This window comes from Protopterus annectens, chromosome 1.part1 (genome assembly GCF_019279795.1).
Source record: "Protopterus annectens isolate FY-2018-M chromosome 1.part1, PAN1.0, whole genome shotgun sequence".
Lineage (NCBI taxonomy): Eukaryota > Metazoa > Chordata > Ceratodontiformes > Protopteridae > Protopterus > Protopterus annectens.
Genome location: NC_056726.1, coordinates 1402774935 through 1402794619, shown reverse-complemented (window position 1 = coordinate 1402794619; position 19685 = coordinate 1402774935). Strand labels below are relative to the sequence as shown.

The following is a 19685-nucleotide window of genomic DNA, read 5'->3' as shown; positions in this document are numbered from 1 at the left end:
TGTCCCACTGTACTCATCCCTCATTAGACCCATGCCCCATTTGGTATGTACCTCACAAGACATCTGCAACAACTGGGAAGGCTGCAGAAATACCTCACTAAAAGAATCACAGGCCTAAAGCAGATGCCTTATGCTAACCACCTTAAAAAACTCCAGCTATACTCTGTCATATATCGTCTACTCAGAGGCGATCTCTGCTTAACATACAAGGCCATGTCAAACCCAGAGCTGCTGGACATGCTACACTTAAAGAAATCCCAATCCCTCAGAGCCGCACGCTCCAGGGATCTAAACCTTGTCATCACAATAAACAAAACATGCTGGAGGGATAGGTTCCTTACCCAGAGACTCTCCAGACTCTGGAACAGACTGCCCATACATGTCAAGCAGAGCACATCTTTGGCCCTCTTCAAAAGGAACCTTGATGACTGGATGGGAGAAAGGGAATTCACCCCAGGGATCACATCAGTCGCCCTGCTAAACAAGGGTCCAGGGAAGTAAATAGTGTGGGAAGACATAGCCAGGGAATTGTTATGGCTAGGCTTGTATAGGCCCTAGGGCTGATAGCCTAGTACCAACCTATGAACTTAAATGAGAAGTAGATAAGCAGTTATACACATGAAATCAGCATAATGCAGTCCAGCAAGTTTCTGAACTGTGTTGCTCCTTCTTATGCGATAGGGCTACTGGCAGTGTTCTACAGTCTGTACAGCTGGCCCCTGTATAAAAAACTCTGCAAATCTAATCCTAAATGATGTAGAAACATTTGAGCATGCAGATGTCATAATGATGTAGGGTGCCTTGTGTGTCGTTTCTACAAAGAATACATGTTTATGCGAGCTGTGCATCTGCCCAGCAAGTATGTGCAACCTCACCTCCTACAAACTAGTGGACCTTGTTCTGCAATGTTATCCTATATACATCTTCCAATAAAGTACAGGGGTTTAAAGCTGTAATTTCATAACGTACTATCATGTATACCTGGTGTTGATTTTGTCTCATAACTTATACACTGAAAAACTCTGAGCAAATAACTTATTCAGAGAGTTTGTCCAACTCATTCCTAAGATGAAGTACTTGTATTTTCTCAATTTAATTTACTATGTAAGCCCCATGGAACCAAAAAGGCCTAATATGATTTTCTGTATACAAGGCCTAATATGATTTTCTGTATACAGGTGCATAGCCTGCAGTGCTGTGGATCCTGTAAATATAGCAGTCCACCTAACAGGGTGCTTCCAACATGCTTCTGGACAAGGGCTGTTAGTCTGCAATGTTCTCTACCCCTTTAAAAGCGTATCCCTTCCCAAAACTTACACTACTTGTGGTACTCTTCTATACAGCACAGACCTGTCAGTGCTATGCACCCTTTAAATACAGTAATCCCTTTCCAGAGAACTTCTCATAATAACATTCAGAGTTATAGTCTTTAAATAAATCTGTCCGCTCTTCCCAGAGTGTTTCCCTGCTGTTTAATCTGCTTCCTGCTCCACTCCACTCATGCTCAGGAAGTTGGTGCACCAAGCAAATGAATGCTGCACACTACTGCAGTGTTGTATGGAATTCACTTACTTCGGACTGTAATAACTGACAAATGACAGGCAACTCTGCTTCTGCATTACACCTGTCAGACTGCACATTCACCATTCTCATTACAGCTGGATGTGACAAGCATTCTTAATCTCTCCCTGGGTCTGCCAGCTTGCCTCAACATGCTGCCATCAAAAATGCTGTATCCTTTTAAAAGCTCATCTTAAGGGACATCATACAGGTGATATGGAGTGGAATCCCGATTCAGATCCACTAATACAGAACAGCAGCACACTAATATCAGTCTCTCTTTTACAAAATCATTCCAAAGGGAGTAGCAATGGTGTTTATAAAATATTCATTAGTCATCTTCAGTAGGCAATAACATTAACAGTCTTAATACTAAAATATTTACAAAAATGAAATCAACTAAAACCAGGAAACTTCACAACTACATAAAACACCATAAATATGACAGATGCTCTAGACACTGTTACCACAGTTGATAAATGTATATACTTTCATCTTCAACAGTAATTATTACTATCATAGTATAAATGAGAATGTGACAGATTATTAACTCAGTAGCAGCACCTATGACTTCAGGTACAGCCCATTATGACATCACAGGGTTGGTTAGATGGTACTAAAGGTACATCTATCTTGCAAATAAGGGTGTTAAAACATCAACAAGATAGTTTAAATATAGCAAAGCTTAAAAATGATACAGTATGTTAGTTTCTTGAATGGACATATCTCCTGATATTAATCTGCAAGCCCCATCATGGGGGAAGCACTGTTCTGTCAATAACAAAATGACTCCTGCAAAAACAGGTGGCTATAGTACACATTACTGTCCAGCACCTTCCACAGCAGCACCAGAATTTTATGATTTTTAGTATGAAAATTTTATCTTGATGCCCTTGAATGACAATAAGCTCTTTCATCTTCCATTTTGTCAACTGTTTCTGAAACAACTGGCAAATTTCTGTAGCTCTGGTAACTGAAAAAATAGCTGAAAAGAAAATCAAAACTGTTGCCTTTAGTTGCTGGAGTCTGTAGTCTTCAGAGTTTCAATCAGCTGGTCAGCCTATCAAAAGAAAGAAATTTGTTATAAAAAAATAATTTGACAAATGCATAGGAATGAAAGTGATGCAAGCCATGATCCCAACCAATTACTCTGTCACTACCTACATTAATTCTATATTCACAAGTTTGATGCTGGATACCCATTTGTTATAAAAAAATAATTTGACAAATGCATAGGAATGAAAGTGATGCAAGCCATGATCCCAACCAATTACTCTGTCACTACCTACATAAATTCTATATTCACAAGTTTGATGCTGGATACCCATTTCACCAGCTTGCAGCTCCTTTAAGGCCTTTTTAAAATAAATCTTAATTAAAAGAAAGGCCACTGTCCTACTTCCGTGACAGGTACTCAAAATTATTATTTTTTTTTAATTTCCATATTTTGTACAGAAATGAATTATATCTGTAAAGAGAGACAATGCCATATAATGCAACCATGTTCTATAATAAATCTGTCACATTTTTAACAAAACAGTTTATTAATTTTTTACATTTTACATACTGGACAAATCTAGTGCATTTAAATGGTAAATCCACGAATAATGGTATAGAAACACAACCCCAAAAGACTGCACATTCAGTCACATAAAAAGGGCAAACTAAAAAAACAAATCTGGCCTCAGTAATTTTTGAAACCCTGTAAAAGGGCAAACTGCAGTAGCACTCAACCCTTTATCTGTTAGTTTGTGCTACTTAGTGGATAAACAAGGTAATTCCAAGGAATCTTTTTTCAGTTACAAACTGAGAAACAATTAAATTACAAAGTCAGCAAAGACGACAAGGGAACGGATTCATGAATGGCTACAGTAAGTGCACTGATAGTGTACACGATGTAACAAGCTGTAAACAAGATACACCACTATTTGGTAGTCATTAAACAGAAGAATATGTTAATGAAAGCATAAGTAGCTAAATGACATGTTAATTAACCAATCCAATATGGAGGAGATACTCTGGAACCTATAATGCAATTGCGTACACTCAGTGTAGCCATTTGCCTTGAAATCCTATAATTACAGGAATGGTTCCTCTTAGAAAAAATGTTAGAGGTTGCTGCTGCCATCATTAACCTGTATGTGCAAAGGCCTTAAATTCAAGGTGCTGTTGCCAGACCTCTGCCAAGAAGAAGGGTATTTAGACCCCATTTGACTTGCCACGGACTGCATGACATGGAAATTGTAGAGCAATACCAGGTAGACTGGGAAACACTACAGGAAAAATGCAGAATATTATATCAGTTTCTAAATGCAATGCTGCAACATGTAAGGGAACATATCTATTTCCAACGCACTCCAGACAGAGCAAGAACCATGCAGGAATTTTATGCAATAGCATATTTTCTTGAAGTTTTGTGGTCCACAGACTGCACACATGTAGAAATAAAAGCCTCACCTAGTGAACAGGAAAGGAGGTACAGTAACAGGAAGTGATATCACTCTATACATGGTCATACTGTTTGTAATGCCCAAGGGTTCATCTTCAGTGTCTGTGCAGGTAACCTAGGCAGCTTTCACAACTCACACATATGGCATACCTGTGAGCTATACACAAAGTTTGCTAAGGGTGATTTTCCACAAGGGCATCTAGTGGGGGATACAGGCATACCTCTCAACCGTACCGAATTCCTTGGTATTTACCGGTTTTGAGGGCAAAATACTGGGGTGCCACAAATTTCCAAGTGGCCCTTTTAATTCTCGATTTTTTTTTTATACATATATAGCTTTAAATTTATGGCTGATGTCACCACGCATCACTAGCCTACAGGGGCATGTGTGATGACATCAGCATTGTGTGACAGACTGTTTGTTGGACTTTGTCTTAGTCAGATATTTGAAATGTTTTGGAGGGAAATAGGGAATATAGCTGCATGGCATCAAGTGGAACAGAGTTTCGCTGTGCACAACTGAAGTTCTGCTTCTGTAGAGTCTGCCCAGCACCAACCCACTCATGTCCACAGGTCAGGATGAGAAAAGCCTCCAGGTAAGAAAAAAGAATACAAAATGCATTTTGTTATTTGCACGCGTGCATCTAGATGGGGGGGGGGGGTCACATCCTGCACTTCTGTCCATCCGCACAATTTTAAACTGTTTTTTGCTGCCAGTGGGTGTTGCTGTATTCAACTCTAAGTAAGTAACAGGGAATTGCTGCTAGACGTTTTTAAGGATTGCTTCAGAGAGAATTGTATTCATTTCAGAACGTGTGTGTGTGCGAGACTGCTGTTTTCAATAGTACAGGGGACTGCTGCTCTGTGTAAGTCCAAGTCCATATTTGCTGCCAGTTTGTTTTCAAGTCAAAAGTCTGTATAAGTCCCTGTTCCGTAGACTGCTACTGCTTCCAGGAGAACCGTATTCAGTTCAAAGCATGCGTGTGAGATTGCTGTTTGGGGACTGCTGATCTGTAATATTTGCTGCCAGTTTGTAGTCCGTATGCAGTAGATTGCTGTGCTTTCAATTCAAACATTCATAGGTTCATAGGACAATACTAGGCTATTGCCCCAGAGGCCCTTGTAAGCCTAGCCAAGAATTTCACCCATGTTCCCACAAAGTCAGCACCTGTTTTCCCTGTCGAGCTGGGACACCGGTGGGATCCCAGGGGTATATTTTCTGTTTCCCATCCAGTCGTCCAGGTTCCTCTTAAAGAAGGCTCATGAAGTACTCTGCTTGACATGGAGAGGAAGTCTATTCCACAGATTGGGGGAGTCGTTGGGACACACATCTATCCTGCCAACAAGTTCTATTAATGTCACAGACCAGGTTGAGACCTTATGTGCGGGTTGCACAAGTGGAGTTTGACTTACAGACATGCAGCAACTCCTTCAAGGTTGAGTCTGAGACGGCCTTAAATGCCAGACACAGGTCACCTCTGAGCAGTCTGTATGAGACTGAGTAGAGGGAAAGGGCTTTTATACTATCTGTACAGGATAGGTATTTCAGACCCTGGATTTTCCTGGTCAGGAACCTCTGTGGTCTCTCCAACTGCTGCATGTGCTTGGCATGGTACATGCCGAAGGGGCACTGTATTCAATAATGGGTCTGATAAGGGAGGAGTAGAGGGATGTTATGACCTCCTTGTTCCTGGATGAAATACCCTTACTTATGAGGTGGGCCATGTAGAAAGCCTTCTGTACAACGGAGGCAACATGGTGGTCATAAGTCAGGGTGCTATCAACCTGGGTGCCCAAGTCCTTCACAACTGAATGCATGCTTAGTATGTTGTTATTAATGTGATAATTAGTGGAGACACCATTTTCCCCAAAGGGGATAATGATACATTTCTTACAATTCAGTTTTGTTTCTGGCACCAGTCATTAGTTTGATTAATGCCTTCTTGGAAGATGTTCACATCACTAGGGGAATTTATGACAATGCCTAGATTGCAATCATCTGCAAACTTGGTCAGCCACAGACCACTGGTTCTGGCTTGCACCTCAGAAAAGTTGCTCTAAGAGGGATGTGTGTTAATATTTGCTGCCAGTTTGTAGTATGTAGATTGTTGCTTTAACAGTGGTGTGTGTGTGTGTGTGTGTGTGTGTGTGTGTGTGTGTGTGTGTGTGTGTGTGTGTGTGAAATGCCCCATTTAAGTACACCTTGTGATTAGTGATGCTCAGGCTCAAACCCTGTACCTTAGATACAAGGAGCAAGAGCCTGAATTCTCCACCTATACCACTTGAGAGCTATTTCACAGAATGTCTGGAATGCTTTTGGTCTGTTCCTCTTAAAATGTGTGGTTTTCTGGCAAATCAGTGAGAAATAAATTAACTAATGTTGTTGTGTCTTTCGGCTATTCCAGGTTAGGGGTCGCCACAGCGGAACTCCAGTCCGCTAATGATTGGCAGTTTATTTTTACGTGCCGAGTTGCCAGCCCTGACACACAACCTTCAACGAAGGTTCGCCCATTCACACATGTCTCCACGCAGAAGACGCTCTAGCTGAGAGTCGATCCGGTCAGCGTCTTACTGTGAGGCGACAAGGCTACCGCAGCACCACCACCGTGAAATAAATTAACTAATGATAGCCATTTAAGTTTCACTCTTCCTATTTTTCAGGAAATGCATGGTAACGCAAAACATTTTATTCTAGCAACTTTCCAAGATTATACAAGAAATGTTTAAAATGTGTCCCTGGGTTTTGGGCATTTGTGCCCCCCCCTCCAATAAATTTTGGCTTTTTTCCAGATTTCTTGTGCTGCAAAGTTGAAATATAGTTGAGTGTCAAGTGGATTTTACAAGGAGCTGAGAGCTTCAGGGGAAGAGAAGTTTAGTGCTGCTTATGCCAAATCTATTTGGCTTGTTAGTAACACAACAGATAGTATATTTGCTTTTGATGCAGAAAGCTGTGGGTTCTACTCCCATAGTATGTAGATGGATTGCTGATATACTACTGTTTTGTACTTTTAAAGGGGGTGGATGCTACGGTCCTGAGAATGTCCTCTTTGGCACAGATACCTAGTAACTATGAACCTGTTATCAGTTTGACATCCATTTCCTATTGCAATATTACTAGCTTATCATTTTTTAATGTAACATAGGCAAGTTATTCTTCAAGGGCTCAAGGGCAACAGGCACTTTATTTGTAAATGAAACAATGAAATATAAAGCTGTTTGCTAGCAGCAACCTCTTCATTAGCTACAGATCTCTTTAATGTGGAATTATTTAGATGACTTTTACTTCTGCAGAGATTGTGCATATTTACTGATACTGGTGGATTGTAAAAGTTTGAGTAGACTTTTACGATGGAAATGTTATGAATTGGGCAGTTTAGTCATTGCTTCATGCATTTTGCTTCATCACTTACTGGAAAAAATGGTCAAAACAATAAATTTAAAACATGCTCTAACAAGTGTGCTGTATTATACAAGGAATATAATTCAATACAATCAGGGAGGCGTATCAAAGAACAATTCCAAAAAAGAAACAAATGACTGGAAAATAGTGTGGCTTCCAAAAAACATGCAAAACAATGTAAAGTAAAATCAGTGCGAAGCAGGAGGAGGAAAGGTAGGACACAAAGACTAAAGAGTATGGACAACGTTCACGAATCAACGAGAATGAGAAAGAGAAGATGAAATGTTTGGTTATTAATATTTCTTCTGTTCAATTAACTACAAACCAATTAACATTACTGGGGAAAGGTTTATCCTTTATCCCAGCCCAAAAAATGTGAAATGACTGATCTTTTGAAAGACCTAAGGCTGTTTGGTAGAACAGTTAGTTTTGAAAACAATCTTCCCCACACAACTTGGCCCAACTCAAACTTTTAGGAAACCAAGTACATTTATCCCCGAGACCCATCCTATGGCGGAAGCATTCATCTCTGAGATAAACAGATAAGAGTGGTATTTGAAAAAGACAAACAAGCAAATTTCTACAATATGAATGAAGCAGAATATGCTGCATTATTTAAACTTAAGACACTCAAATAATGCAGCATATTCTGCTGCATTATTTAAGGGTGGCCGCGGTGATGCAGTGGTTAGCATTGCTGCCTCAGAGCAAGAGGTTCTCCGGTCCGATCCTTGGTTGGGGTGCCTTCTGTGCGGAGTCTGCATGTCCTCCCTGTGGTTGCGTGGGTTTCCTCTAGGTGCTCTGGTTTCCTCCCACATCCCAAAGACATGCTGTAGGTGGATTGGATACTCTAAATTGGCCCTAAGCATGAGTGCGTGCATGTGTGTGCCTTCTGTGGAAGGTTGGGAGCTGGGCTGGCAACTCAACACTGTAAATCTCCACTGCCAATCATGAGCGGATAGGTGATCTGCTGTGGCGACCCCTAATCGGGAAAAGCCGAAAGAAGAAGAAGATTCTGCTGCATTATTTGAACTTGAACTCAAATAATGCAGCAGAATATGCTGCATTACTTGAACTTAAGAGACTCAAATCCTTGGAGATTAGACAAGCTGATAAGAGAGGGGGGGCTGTTGTAATGGACAGAGAAATGTATTTGACTCAAATGTGAAAATTGTTATACAATGAACATACATATATGCGTGTTTCTAAAAAGGTTAGTTAAGTGTCTATGTGTTTGATTTGTTAATGACAAATATGATAACAGAGGAACTGTTTAATTATTTTAACGTTGATACACCACTTGTGCCATTACTATATGGACTTCCGAAAATCCACAAAGACAATAAATGCCCCCCCATGAGACCCATTGTATCAGGAAGAGGTTGGGCTACAGAGCCCCTCTCTATTTTTATGGAGAAAAACTTAAACTTACATCAAGTAGCAGAAGCATGTGAGATGGTATTAAGAGACACCAAGACATTTTTACAAGAATTATATACAAGAACTTCAAATTTAAAAGATTATTACTTTGTCACTCTAGACACAGAATCATTATTTACAGTCATACCAAATAAATGAGGTATAAATAAGATTAGAGAACATCTGAGCAACAGACAAGATTTTATGAATGATAAAGTGAAGTTAATTTGTGCACTTCTAGAAGTGATCCTTGAAAATAATGTCTTTATATTTAATGAAGAATTCTTCCTCCAAAAATTTGGCGTAGCTATGGGCACTGCATGTGCCAATAGCTACCCCAATGTAGCTCTTGTGCAATGGGAGACTACTTTAGTACTGAAGGGGAACAGATTCTGTGAACAGGTTTTGTAGTATAAACGATTTGTGGATGACATGTTCCTCTTGTGGCGAGGCACAGATGACATGTTAGAAGAATTGTTTACATATCTTTACACAACAACTTTCCTTAGATTTACACATAATTATTCTAAGACACAAATAGATTTCTTAGATGTTACAGTGAAAAAAATCATATTTAAATCAATTAGAGACAAGTTTATATAGGAAAACGAGTAGGAGAAATTGTACACTTCACAAGGATAGCATGCATCCAAGGCAGGTTAGTAAGAATGTTATGAAAGGACAGTTCCTCAGACTCATGAGGCTCCATAATGATGAAGCACAGCTTAAAGTAGCGATTCAAGGTTTAAAAGAAGAGTTTATAGCTTGTGGTTACAGAGAAAAGGAAATAAATGACTGTATCAGTACTGTTAAAACAGAAAGACGGTAAAGGTAAACCGTATTTCTCTGAATGAGAGAGCATGTAGGGTTACTGTGGTAACTCTAATATTGACAACAACCTTATATTTTCACTTTGCTACTCAAGTGACACAGGTATTTTCTGTGACATAATAAAAAACAACTGGAACAGTCTCACAACGATAAAAGACCTTAAAGGGATTACAGGAGACAGACCTAATTTTCTATTTAGAAATAACAAATCTCTCAAAAGGCATTTATGCTATAAGACGCATAGACAACAAAGTGAAATTTCAAACAGAAAAGGAACACACACATGTAGAAATTATACAGCTTGTAGTCATATACATTCGGGAAATACTTTCATACATACCATACTTAAAATAAAGATTGATTTTGATTTCTACACTGGTTATAGAACTAAGAATATAGTTTACTTTAGCTACTGTCAAGTTTACCAAAAAAATGCCCTTCATAAACATATTAATCGTCACCCTCAGCATGGGTTTAGATTCTTTGTGGTAGAACAGGTTGATTTGGGGCCACAGGGGGACCAGTAGAGGATTGTTTGGAATTTTTGGAATTAAAATGGCAAATAAAATTAAATGCTTACCAGGCCCCAGGGTTAAATGACCAGATTTCCTTGTGCCCTTTGTTAAAACTCAAATCTATGTTCATGTTTTAAATTATACACAGATCTATAAATTTTACAGTTGGGACATTCATATGTATTAGTATCTGTATCAATGTTTTAACAATTTAAAACCTTTTGATTGTTTTTATATGTATATTTTAATACAATTCTGTATGCATTAATATTAATGATACTAAAATGGGGAAATGATGTAATGCATATTGCAGTGATTGGTCAAGCGGTATTATTTAAACTGTGGTTTTTAAATAGGCTGTATTCTGAAGAAGTCATTTTACCTGACGAAAGCACTAAATAAAAGTTCAACTGGACTATATTGGTGTCATTGCTGCCTGGTGGAGTGGTTGCCTTAGGATTATTAGTTTTATTTGTGAACTATTTTTCACTTTGACTACTGTCAAGTTTGCTATGCTTTTTATATAGGCAAAACAAATAGTCCATTTAAAGATAGAATATTGGAGCATGGCAGGGACATTAGGAATAATAAAATAAATGTTTTTGAATACTAAAACAACAAATATTTTGGCAAGACATGTAATTAAAGAAGGACACAATCACACATTTAGATTCTTTGTATTAGAAGTGATAGAAGTCAGTAAGAGGGGAGGGATTATAAAAACCATCACAGAAACAGCAGAACAAAAATGGATTTTGTATTTTAATGCTGAAAAGCCACCAGGTTTAAATGAAGTGGTTTCATTAAAACCCTTCTTAAAAAGGATGCAATAAAGGCATTAATAAAGCTATGTCCAATGTGCTACAAGTTTTTGTTTCCTATGAACTTTGCATTTTAATAGTTAAATATTTTACAATATTTTTAAGATTTATGTGAGCTCCTTTATTAGTGGGAGACAGTGAATGCACTTGTTTGTGATTGCTAATTATTTTAAAAGAACATGTTTTTTAATGTGTGTTGTCTGAAGAATCAATTTAGTTATCGTGAAAGCACTTACCATTTTATCTATTTTTGTTTTAATAGTTTATTCCTACAGCTGTGTTGTGTTGGCACAGATTTTTCTTTACATTATATCAAAGAACACATGTATGTTTTGTGTGCAAGGGACCTATGATTTGAAAACAGCATTTTCTTTGAATGTGGGTTTCAATGCTGTTTCAATGAATGTGAGTTCCAAGGGCAGAGAAGTTTTAATGCTGTCTATTTTCATTGTGAGACTGTATTGCTTTGTATAGCAGATGACTATTAGTATTTGTGCTGTAAAATGTAAATTAAAAGTTTTAAATAAAATCCAAATAATCACTGTAGAAGTAAAGCAGTATGCACATTACAGTGTTTATGGTAAAATGGGGTGAAATAGCCAAGTAATGGGATATTGGAATGGCTGCAGGGTGGGAGGGCTGTGTATGGAGGGACCCCATTCGACCATGATTTGGTGTGGGAGAAGGGCAGCAAACTCAAAGACAGCACTGGGCGGTACAAACTCTAGCTACGGCACTGATCAGTAGGCCATGGAGAATGACTTGGTCCTAGCAAACTATAATATTCTTTTGCTAAGATTAGAATATCGCTTACCATTAAATGCCCTACTTTTATGACAAAACCCACAAACTGTAAGTCAGAAAAAACAAAATCCTAAGGTTCATCATAGGATTATAGGAGATTACTAGGCTATTGGCCTTGAGGCCCTTATAAGCCTAGCCAAGAGTTTATCCCATGTTTAGACAAGTCAGCACCCACAGCCCCTGTCGAGCAGGGACACAGGTAGAATCCCAGGAGTATATTTTCTGTTTCCCATCCAGTTATCCAGGTTGCACTTAAAAAGGGATAATGAGGTACTCTGCTTGATGTGGAGAGGGAGTCTATTCCACAGATGGGGGAATCTCTGGGACACAAATCTGTCCTGCCAACAAGTCCTATTGATATCACACACCAGGTTGAGGTCGCGAATACGGGTTGCTCAAGAGGAGCTTGACTTGCAGATATGCAGTAGTCCCATCAAGGTGGGGCGTGAGATTGCTTTGTATGCCAGACAGATGTCACCTCTGAGGAGTCTGTATGAAACTGCATACAGGGACAGGGCTTTTAGCCTATCTGTGTAGGGTAGGTGTTTGAGGCCCTGGATTCTCCTGATGAGGAACCTCTGTGGTTACTACAGCTGCTGCATGTGCTTTGCGAGGTACATGCCGAAGGGGGTGTTGTACTCAATAATTGGCCTTATAAGGGAAGAATACAGGAGTCTTATGACCTCTTTGTCCCTGGATGAGATACCCTTACTTTTGAGGTGGGCCATGTAGAAAGCTTTCCATACAGTGGGAGCAACATGGTGGTCAAAAGTCAGATTGCTATCAATCTGGGTGCCCAAATCACTCACTAGTGATTCTGTACTTAGGACATTGTTATTAATGTGACATTAATGTGTTATTAATGGGGACGTCACTCTCCCCAAAGGGGAAGATGATGCATTTTTTGGCATTCAGCTTGAGGCCATGTTTCTGACACCACTCATTTGTTTGGGTGAGACCCTCTTGGAGGATGTCCTCATCACTTGGGGAAGTAATGACTGCACCCAGCTTGCAGTCATCTGTAAACCTGGTCAGCCACAACCCGCTGGTTTTGGCCTGCACCTCAGAGAAGTATATCCTGAATAACAGAGGCCCCAAGACCGATCCCTGGGGTACGCAGCTTTTTACAGGTCTACTGTTTGAAGTGGCTTCCCCTATTTTGATTAGGTGGGTTCCATCAGTGAGCCAGCTTGCTACCTATCTGGTAACACATGAATTGATGCCCAGTTGAGTTTATCTACTATGCACGAGTGGGGAATAGTGTCAAAGGCTTTGGCCAGGTCAAGGTAGGCGGTGTGCACCGTCTTCCCCTCGCCCATGGCTTTGGTGACTGTCTCAAAGAAGTCCACCAGATTTAACAGACATGACCTCCCCTTGACAAAGTCAAACTGTGTGGGGTCGAGTGTTTGGAGGTTGCCAATGTCCCTGTTAATGAGATCCATGATAATCCATTTCATGGCCTTGCAGATCAGGCTAGTTAGGCTAATGGGTCTATAATTTCCTGGATTGGTGGACGCTCCACTTTTGTGTAAAGGGATGACAGTGGCTGTCCTCCACTTGGCTGGGACAAAGCTGGTACTCAGGCTTTGGTTGAATAGGGGTGCCTAATGGTGCTGCAAGTTCATGTCTGAGTTCCTGTTGGATGTATCCGGGGATGTTATCGAGTCCCATGGAGGCTGTATTTTTTTTGCCTTTGAGAGGGCATCTTCTCCCTTCCCAGCGAACATCATTGCTACACATTTAAAAATAAAATAGTTACCACTTACTACAGGGTCTGCCCTGGGGCCATATTTTGGTTGACTGTTCTTCAGTTTGCTTTATGTATGCAAATTTGATGTTAATTAGCATACAGATCTGTACCTATTTTTCATGGGGCTTTGTCCAGATTTTTGATGTTTCCAGGTTGAGAGTTATGGATGCAGGTTATGCACTGAAACCTTGGCTCATGACACCCATGGGAAACCCACACAACCTCACCAAGCAAGGTTGCAGTGATGCCCATGCTCAAACTGAAAATATCACACAATGCATATTTGTCTTGCTTAAATCAAGGTCTGGTGTCCAGACACATCAGGAGGTGCCCTGCAGTATGACCCAGCAACCTCTGCTGAAATACTCAGTGTGTTCCATGCTGCACAATATCACTGTCAGGAAACACTTCAACAAGGACAACTTGGGACAGAGCCCATAGTTCCTAGGACCATAGACAGGGCCAGCAGCTCTAGCAGATACAGAGAGGGAGTCTGTTGAAGAGCCACAAACCGCAGATGCTGCCAGCAGATGTAGGCATGCACACTACATCATGCTCTGGTTGAAAGACAAAGGATGGCACACACCTGAAGCATTTCATTTCATCTTTCTTGTACATTATTGGTAGTCTACTTGGGGTGAAAAAACATTTATGTAAAAATTTCCATGTGTATACACGCCAGAACAGAGAAGATGTGAATTCCTTCACCGACTGTAAACAAAGTTTTTATCTTTTTCTGAGAATACTTGTCTACTAACTTCACTTGAATAATTCCAAAAAGAAACATCTGTTTTGCTAAAATAATTTCTGAAAATTTTATAAATAACAGATATGTATGAAGTGTTCTAGGGTCAGCTATTAATAACTGTTGAGATAAAATCCAAAGTTACTCTTATTGTATGCCTCTAATGAGGGTACGAGCTTAGTATGTATAAATCCTTACAAGTGTGGATGTCTAGCCAATTGCAATTGTGCAAACTATATCTGCTGATCAAATAGTCTGCAGAACTTATTTTATAAGCTGAGAAAAATTGATTCCAATATAATAGGTCACCCTTCTAAAATTCTAACATTTTCTGAGTATCAAAAGATATCAAACATTCATTTGTGTAAGCAGTAGGAAACATACTACTAATAACTTCTGATTATATTGAAAATTCAGCAGATCATCTATTACATAATCTAGACTTCTTTGCAAACATCTCTGGTCTAAATTTCAATCACAACAAAATTCAGGCACTTCTAGTGTATAAAAATGTTACTATGAAACTTAGATTCTGTTGATACTTTTTTAAGGACTATGGCCACAGGTACTGTTTTAAGGAGGTTTGCATAGCCACATTCTCAGAACCTCCCAGATGATGTTAAAATGAGATTTTAAATTCTTCTTTGGACAGAGATTTTGTTTTGGGGTCTCTGCTGCAGAGGTGATAAAAAAATGTGATGAAAGAGGTAAGATGATACACGGAATATCCAAGATTGTTTAGCCCTGCTTCTCCAAGGGACTCTTACTTCTCATTACATTTTTGTAAGAAACAAAATAAACATCCTCAACAAAATGAGGATAAACACATATTTAAGAAGAAATGGCAAGAGGTTTCAAGAACAATTCTGGACCTCCAAAACCAAGGACAGTCCAGTAAGTCAGCATGACTATTTAAGAGACTGTTTGCCCATCCCACCCTGGCAGTCTCCTTTTTTTCTTACAGAAAATCTAAATATCCACTTTTCTCTTGGCAGCAGATAGTTTCAGACAGATGGGTTCTGAACATCATTCATCAAGGTGACAGATGGCAGTCAAAGGAAATTCCTCATTTCAAGGGAGTAACTCCCTATCCTCCAGACCAACTTTTGTGTTTCCATCTGTCCTTCATCACATGTTGCTCTAGGGAGTGACAGAACCAGTTCCTCCTTCCCTCATAAGAAAGGGGTTTTATTCATAGGTGTTTTTAGTACCAAAGGAAGAAAATGCTTGGAGACCAGTTTTGGATCTTTCTTTCTTAAACCTGCTGTGTTATAGTGCCCAAATTCAAAATGATGTCACTTTGCAACCCGTTTCCTCTTCTTCCTCATTCAAGTTTCCTGGTAACATTAAACTTAAAAGAAGCTTAGCACATTCCTATTCATACAGACTTCAGGGATTTCTTAAGGTTTTGCATGTTTGGATAACATTATCAGTTCTCTACCTTACCCTTTGGACTATCCACTGCACCAAGAATGTTCCCAAAGTGTTTAGTTCCAGTTATAGCTCATTGCAGGCTACAGGGTATTGACATTTTTTAACATTTAGATGACTTGCTTACCTTTGCAGAGTTTTTTCAAAGTGTCAAGAATCTCTCTCTTGGGTGAGAGATCTCTTACACAAACTGGGATTCCAAGAGAACATTCCAAAGTCTTTCTTAACTCCTTCTCACAGGACTGTGCTTCTGGGAAGTCAACTAGACACCACAGTTCTTCCACAAGAAAAAAAATAGATCTACGACTAGATATATTTTTTATGGTTTTCCACTCAGACTTTGATAACTGCAAAGGAATAATTCAAAATTTGGGTTTTATGGCTTCTATGAGTCTCAAGATACCCCTGGTAAGACTCAACATGAGAAAGAACTGATTGATGTTATCATACAATCATTAAGTGGATTTGCATATTTCTATACAGGTAAACACAATTGCTACTTACACCCTTTTTCTGCACAGCTATTTTTTCACTTTATTATTATTATTTTTAGCTTTGCTTTCCTAATGTTTTCCTTTATATCTAAATGCATATGCTAGGCTATCAGTCTGCAGACTGTCACAAACCTAGTCGATAAAGAGAAGTCAGAATCAAACCATGTACCTTGTTTCTATGAGGTTAAGACCTTAACTATTATGACATCTCCCTCCCCTGCAACTCCATGACATCATCACATCCACAAGAGACCAGTTTATCAGTATGAGTTCCAGATCTTAAGAGGAAGGTTCTACTCTAAGAAATATGATGCAGCAGCTGAAATGTGGGCAATTGCAGTGTTGCATTTCTCCATAAACAGCCCCACTTTATTAGCTATTTTGGCCAACTTAGCTTTTATTTTAGGTAAACAACTAATATCGCATTACTAAGGTCATCAGTCTGTTTTAGGATTTCAGACTAGCACTGTGTCAAACATGTCTGGTAATTAATAGACCCAGTGCCCACAGTGGCCAACTACATACATTCTTTTCATATATACCAGTAACCACAGTGGCCAAATACATACATTCTTTTCATATGCATAAAAATCTGCTTTCTTTGTCAGATAGCAAAACAATCAGTGCAGTGGTGACAGCTGTTTCTTTTGAATCCATGGCCCACAGTAGCAGGGGCAACCACCAGATTCCTTTAAAACAGCAAAGCTCCTCAAATGGCCCACAAAACCATTTTTAAGAAAGATGTGTACTTAGGGAAGGGCTATATTTGAAACCATGCATTTCTACTATAAAAGCACTGCAAACAGCAGCTCAGAAGAAGGCATCTACTTGCATTTACACTTGACCATCTATAACCCCAGGCTTATCAGCTGTTTGATGTAAAACAGATTTTGTTTTAGGGAAGCATCTGATGTTTCTTTGGTATGTCAAGACAGGCTTGGTGATTAGGTATATGAGGCCTGGGCTGATCCAACTTCAGGAAATAAATACAGTTTTGTTTTGCTGACCAAAGCTTTTTGGTAACCACTTAAAATATTTTTCTGAAAAGGAACTGAAAGGTAAGGAGAAGGTAAGGAACCTTTACCATCATGGTCAGCACTGAAGCCTATGGGGAGACATCTGATGTGAAAAAAGAAGTTATGTCTTACCATATAGTTCCATTTGTATTGTTGATCCTCATTCAGTTATTACGCATGGGGTACCGGTTCTGACCTCGGAACCGAGCTGGCCATTTTCCAAGCTCGCGTCAGCTACAAACCCTCAAGCTAAACTCTTACCCATAATCCCCCTCTCCCTGTTACCTCAGATTGAGTTTGCAAGTAAAAAGAAGGTAGAGGCTACCTCTGGTCAAATGATCTAAGAGAACCGGATGGTGAGATCCACTAGAAGCCACAGGAGGGGGAAGGAGGAAGGGTCGTAATGACTGAACGAGGATCAACAATACAGATGGAACGTTATGGTAAGACATAACTTCTTTATCTGATATTGTTAATCCTCGTTCATTCCTTGCGCATGGGACAGAGTCCCCAGCTACCTCTATTCCTGGGAGGCTCTTATGGAAGGACATTCCTGAGCACCACAGAACCAAAAGATGCTCTCCCCCTGGAGGCCAAATTCAATTTGTAATGATTGATGAAGGTATGAGGTATAGCCCAAGTTGCAGCTGCACAGATGTCATGTAAAGAAGCACTAGCATGGAAGGCAGCAGAAGTTGCCACCAACCTTGTCGAATGAGCCTTCATGGTAGTAGGCAATGGAATGTTACTTTGTGTATAAATGAAGGTCACACAGTCTTTCAACCATCCAGCTAATGTGACCTTAGCAACAGCAGATTCTAATCTAGGTCCAGAATAGGCCAAAAATAACTGGTCAGATTTATGAGAGGACCTAGTCCTGTTTAAGTAAAAACAGATTTGCCTGTGAATATCTAGGGTATGTAGGCAATACTCTCCCCTGTTTGAATAATTAGGAAAGAAAAAAAGAAGTTATGTACCTACCATAACGTTCCATGTTAGTTGTCTTCTCTCGCCTTCTTTCTTGCTGGTTGGGTTCGGAGCCGATCTTCTGCTCCGACTCGGCCATCTTCTAAAGCTCGAGAGCTACATACTGGCTCGAGGTCTCCCCATATCCCATGATGCCTGGTGCTAGAAACCCAGATCTTGTTTGGTGAGACTAACATCAGACAAAGTAATGAAAGTATCCTATCCTATCATACCTAAGCCCAACAGAGACTACTAGGTAGAGTGGGATAGTCAGAAAAGACTCAGCCAGTGTAGATCCATAGAGAAACTCTTCTCGGTCGAGCAGGATAGGGGGATGGAGGGCGGGACGCAAGAAAGAAGGCGAGAGGAGACAACTAACATGGAACATTATGGTAGGTACATAACTTCTTTATGTTAAGTTGTCTATCTCGCCTTCATTCTTGCTGGTTGGGACAGCGTCCCTAGCACCTAATATCCTGGGTGGCTCAGTGGAACAGACTCTTCAGAACAGTGGAACCAAAATCAGCTCTGCTCCTGGAAAGCATGTCCAGCTTATAATGGGAGATGAAAGTATGAGGATTTGCCCAAGTGGCCGCTGCACAGATAGATTTCATGGGCAACCTGGCTTGAAACGCAACAGAAGTGGCTAATACTCTGGTGGAGTGGCCCTTAGGTTTAACAGGCAATTCTTTCTTCCTCAGCTGATAAATAAGGGTTATGATAGAAGTCAGCCACCTAGATAAAGTTACTTTTGATACTGGTAGGCCTTGTTTGCCCTCTGCATAAGAGAGGAAAAGCTGATCCGATTTTCTGAAGTCCTTGGTCCTATGCAAATAAAAGCGCAGTTGCCTGTGAACATCTAATTGATGTAATTTATATTCTTGCCCTGTTGGAATGGTTAGGAAAAAATACAGGAAGGTCAATGGACTGGTTCAAATTATTCTCAGAAAAGACCTTAGGAAGGAAGGAAGGGTTAGTCCTAAGAGCAATCCTGTCTTTGTGGAACACTAGGTATGGGGGACGTATACAAAGAGCCTGCAGTTCGGAAACTCTTCTCGCTCAAGTAATTGCTACCAAAAAAAGTGTTTTCCAAGATAATAACTTCAAAGGATAGGAAGCTGCAGGTTTGAAGGGTGGCAAAATTAGAGAGGACAGAATCAAATTCTGATCCCACGGAGGTGGCGGATCCCTAACCGGGGGCCTGAGCAGAGTGGTTCCTTTGAGGAAGGCCTTACAAAGCTTATGAGACATTATGCTACTTTCTGAAAGGCCAATGTGAAAATTTGAAATTGCGGCTAACTGCACTCTAATTGTAGCGGAAGCGGACCCAGAATGAAAGAGATCCGCAAGAAATTCCAGGATGTGGTGAACAGGGGCTGAAAAGGGCTCTATATTCTTGGCCTCTGCCCAGGAAGAAAAACGTTTCCACTTACTAGCATAAGTTTTTCTAGTGGTAGACTTGTGCGATGATAAAATGATTTCAC

General features: G+C 39.9%; 1 protein-coding gene across 1 annotated transcript in view; it reads right to left on the bottom strand.

Annotated features, from left to right (window-relative positions):
• Positions 1–1862: 1862 nt before the first annotated feature.
• Positions 1863–19685, bottom strand: part of LOC122810682 (histidine triad nucleotide-binding protein 3-like) — a 436167-nt gene continuing 418344 nt past the window's right edge. Inside the window, exon 5 of the mRNA XM_044082255.1 lies at positions 1863–2620. Coding sequence (XP_043938190.1) covers positions 2573–2620 — 48 coding nt within the window. The 3' untranslated portion in view covers positions 1863–2572. The remainder of the gene's footprint in view (positions 2621–19685) is intronic.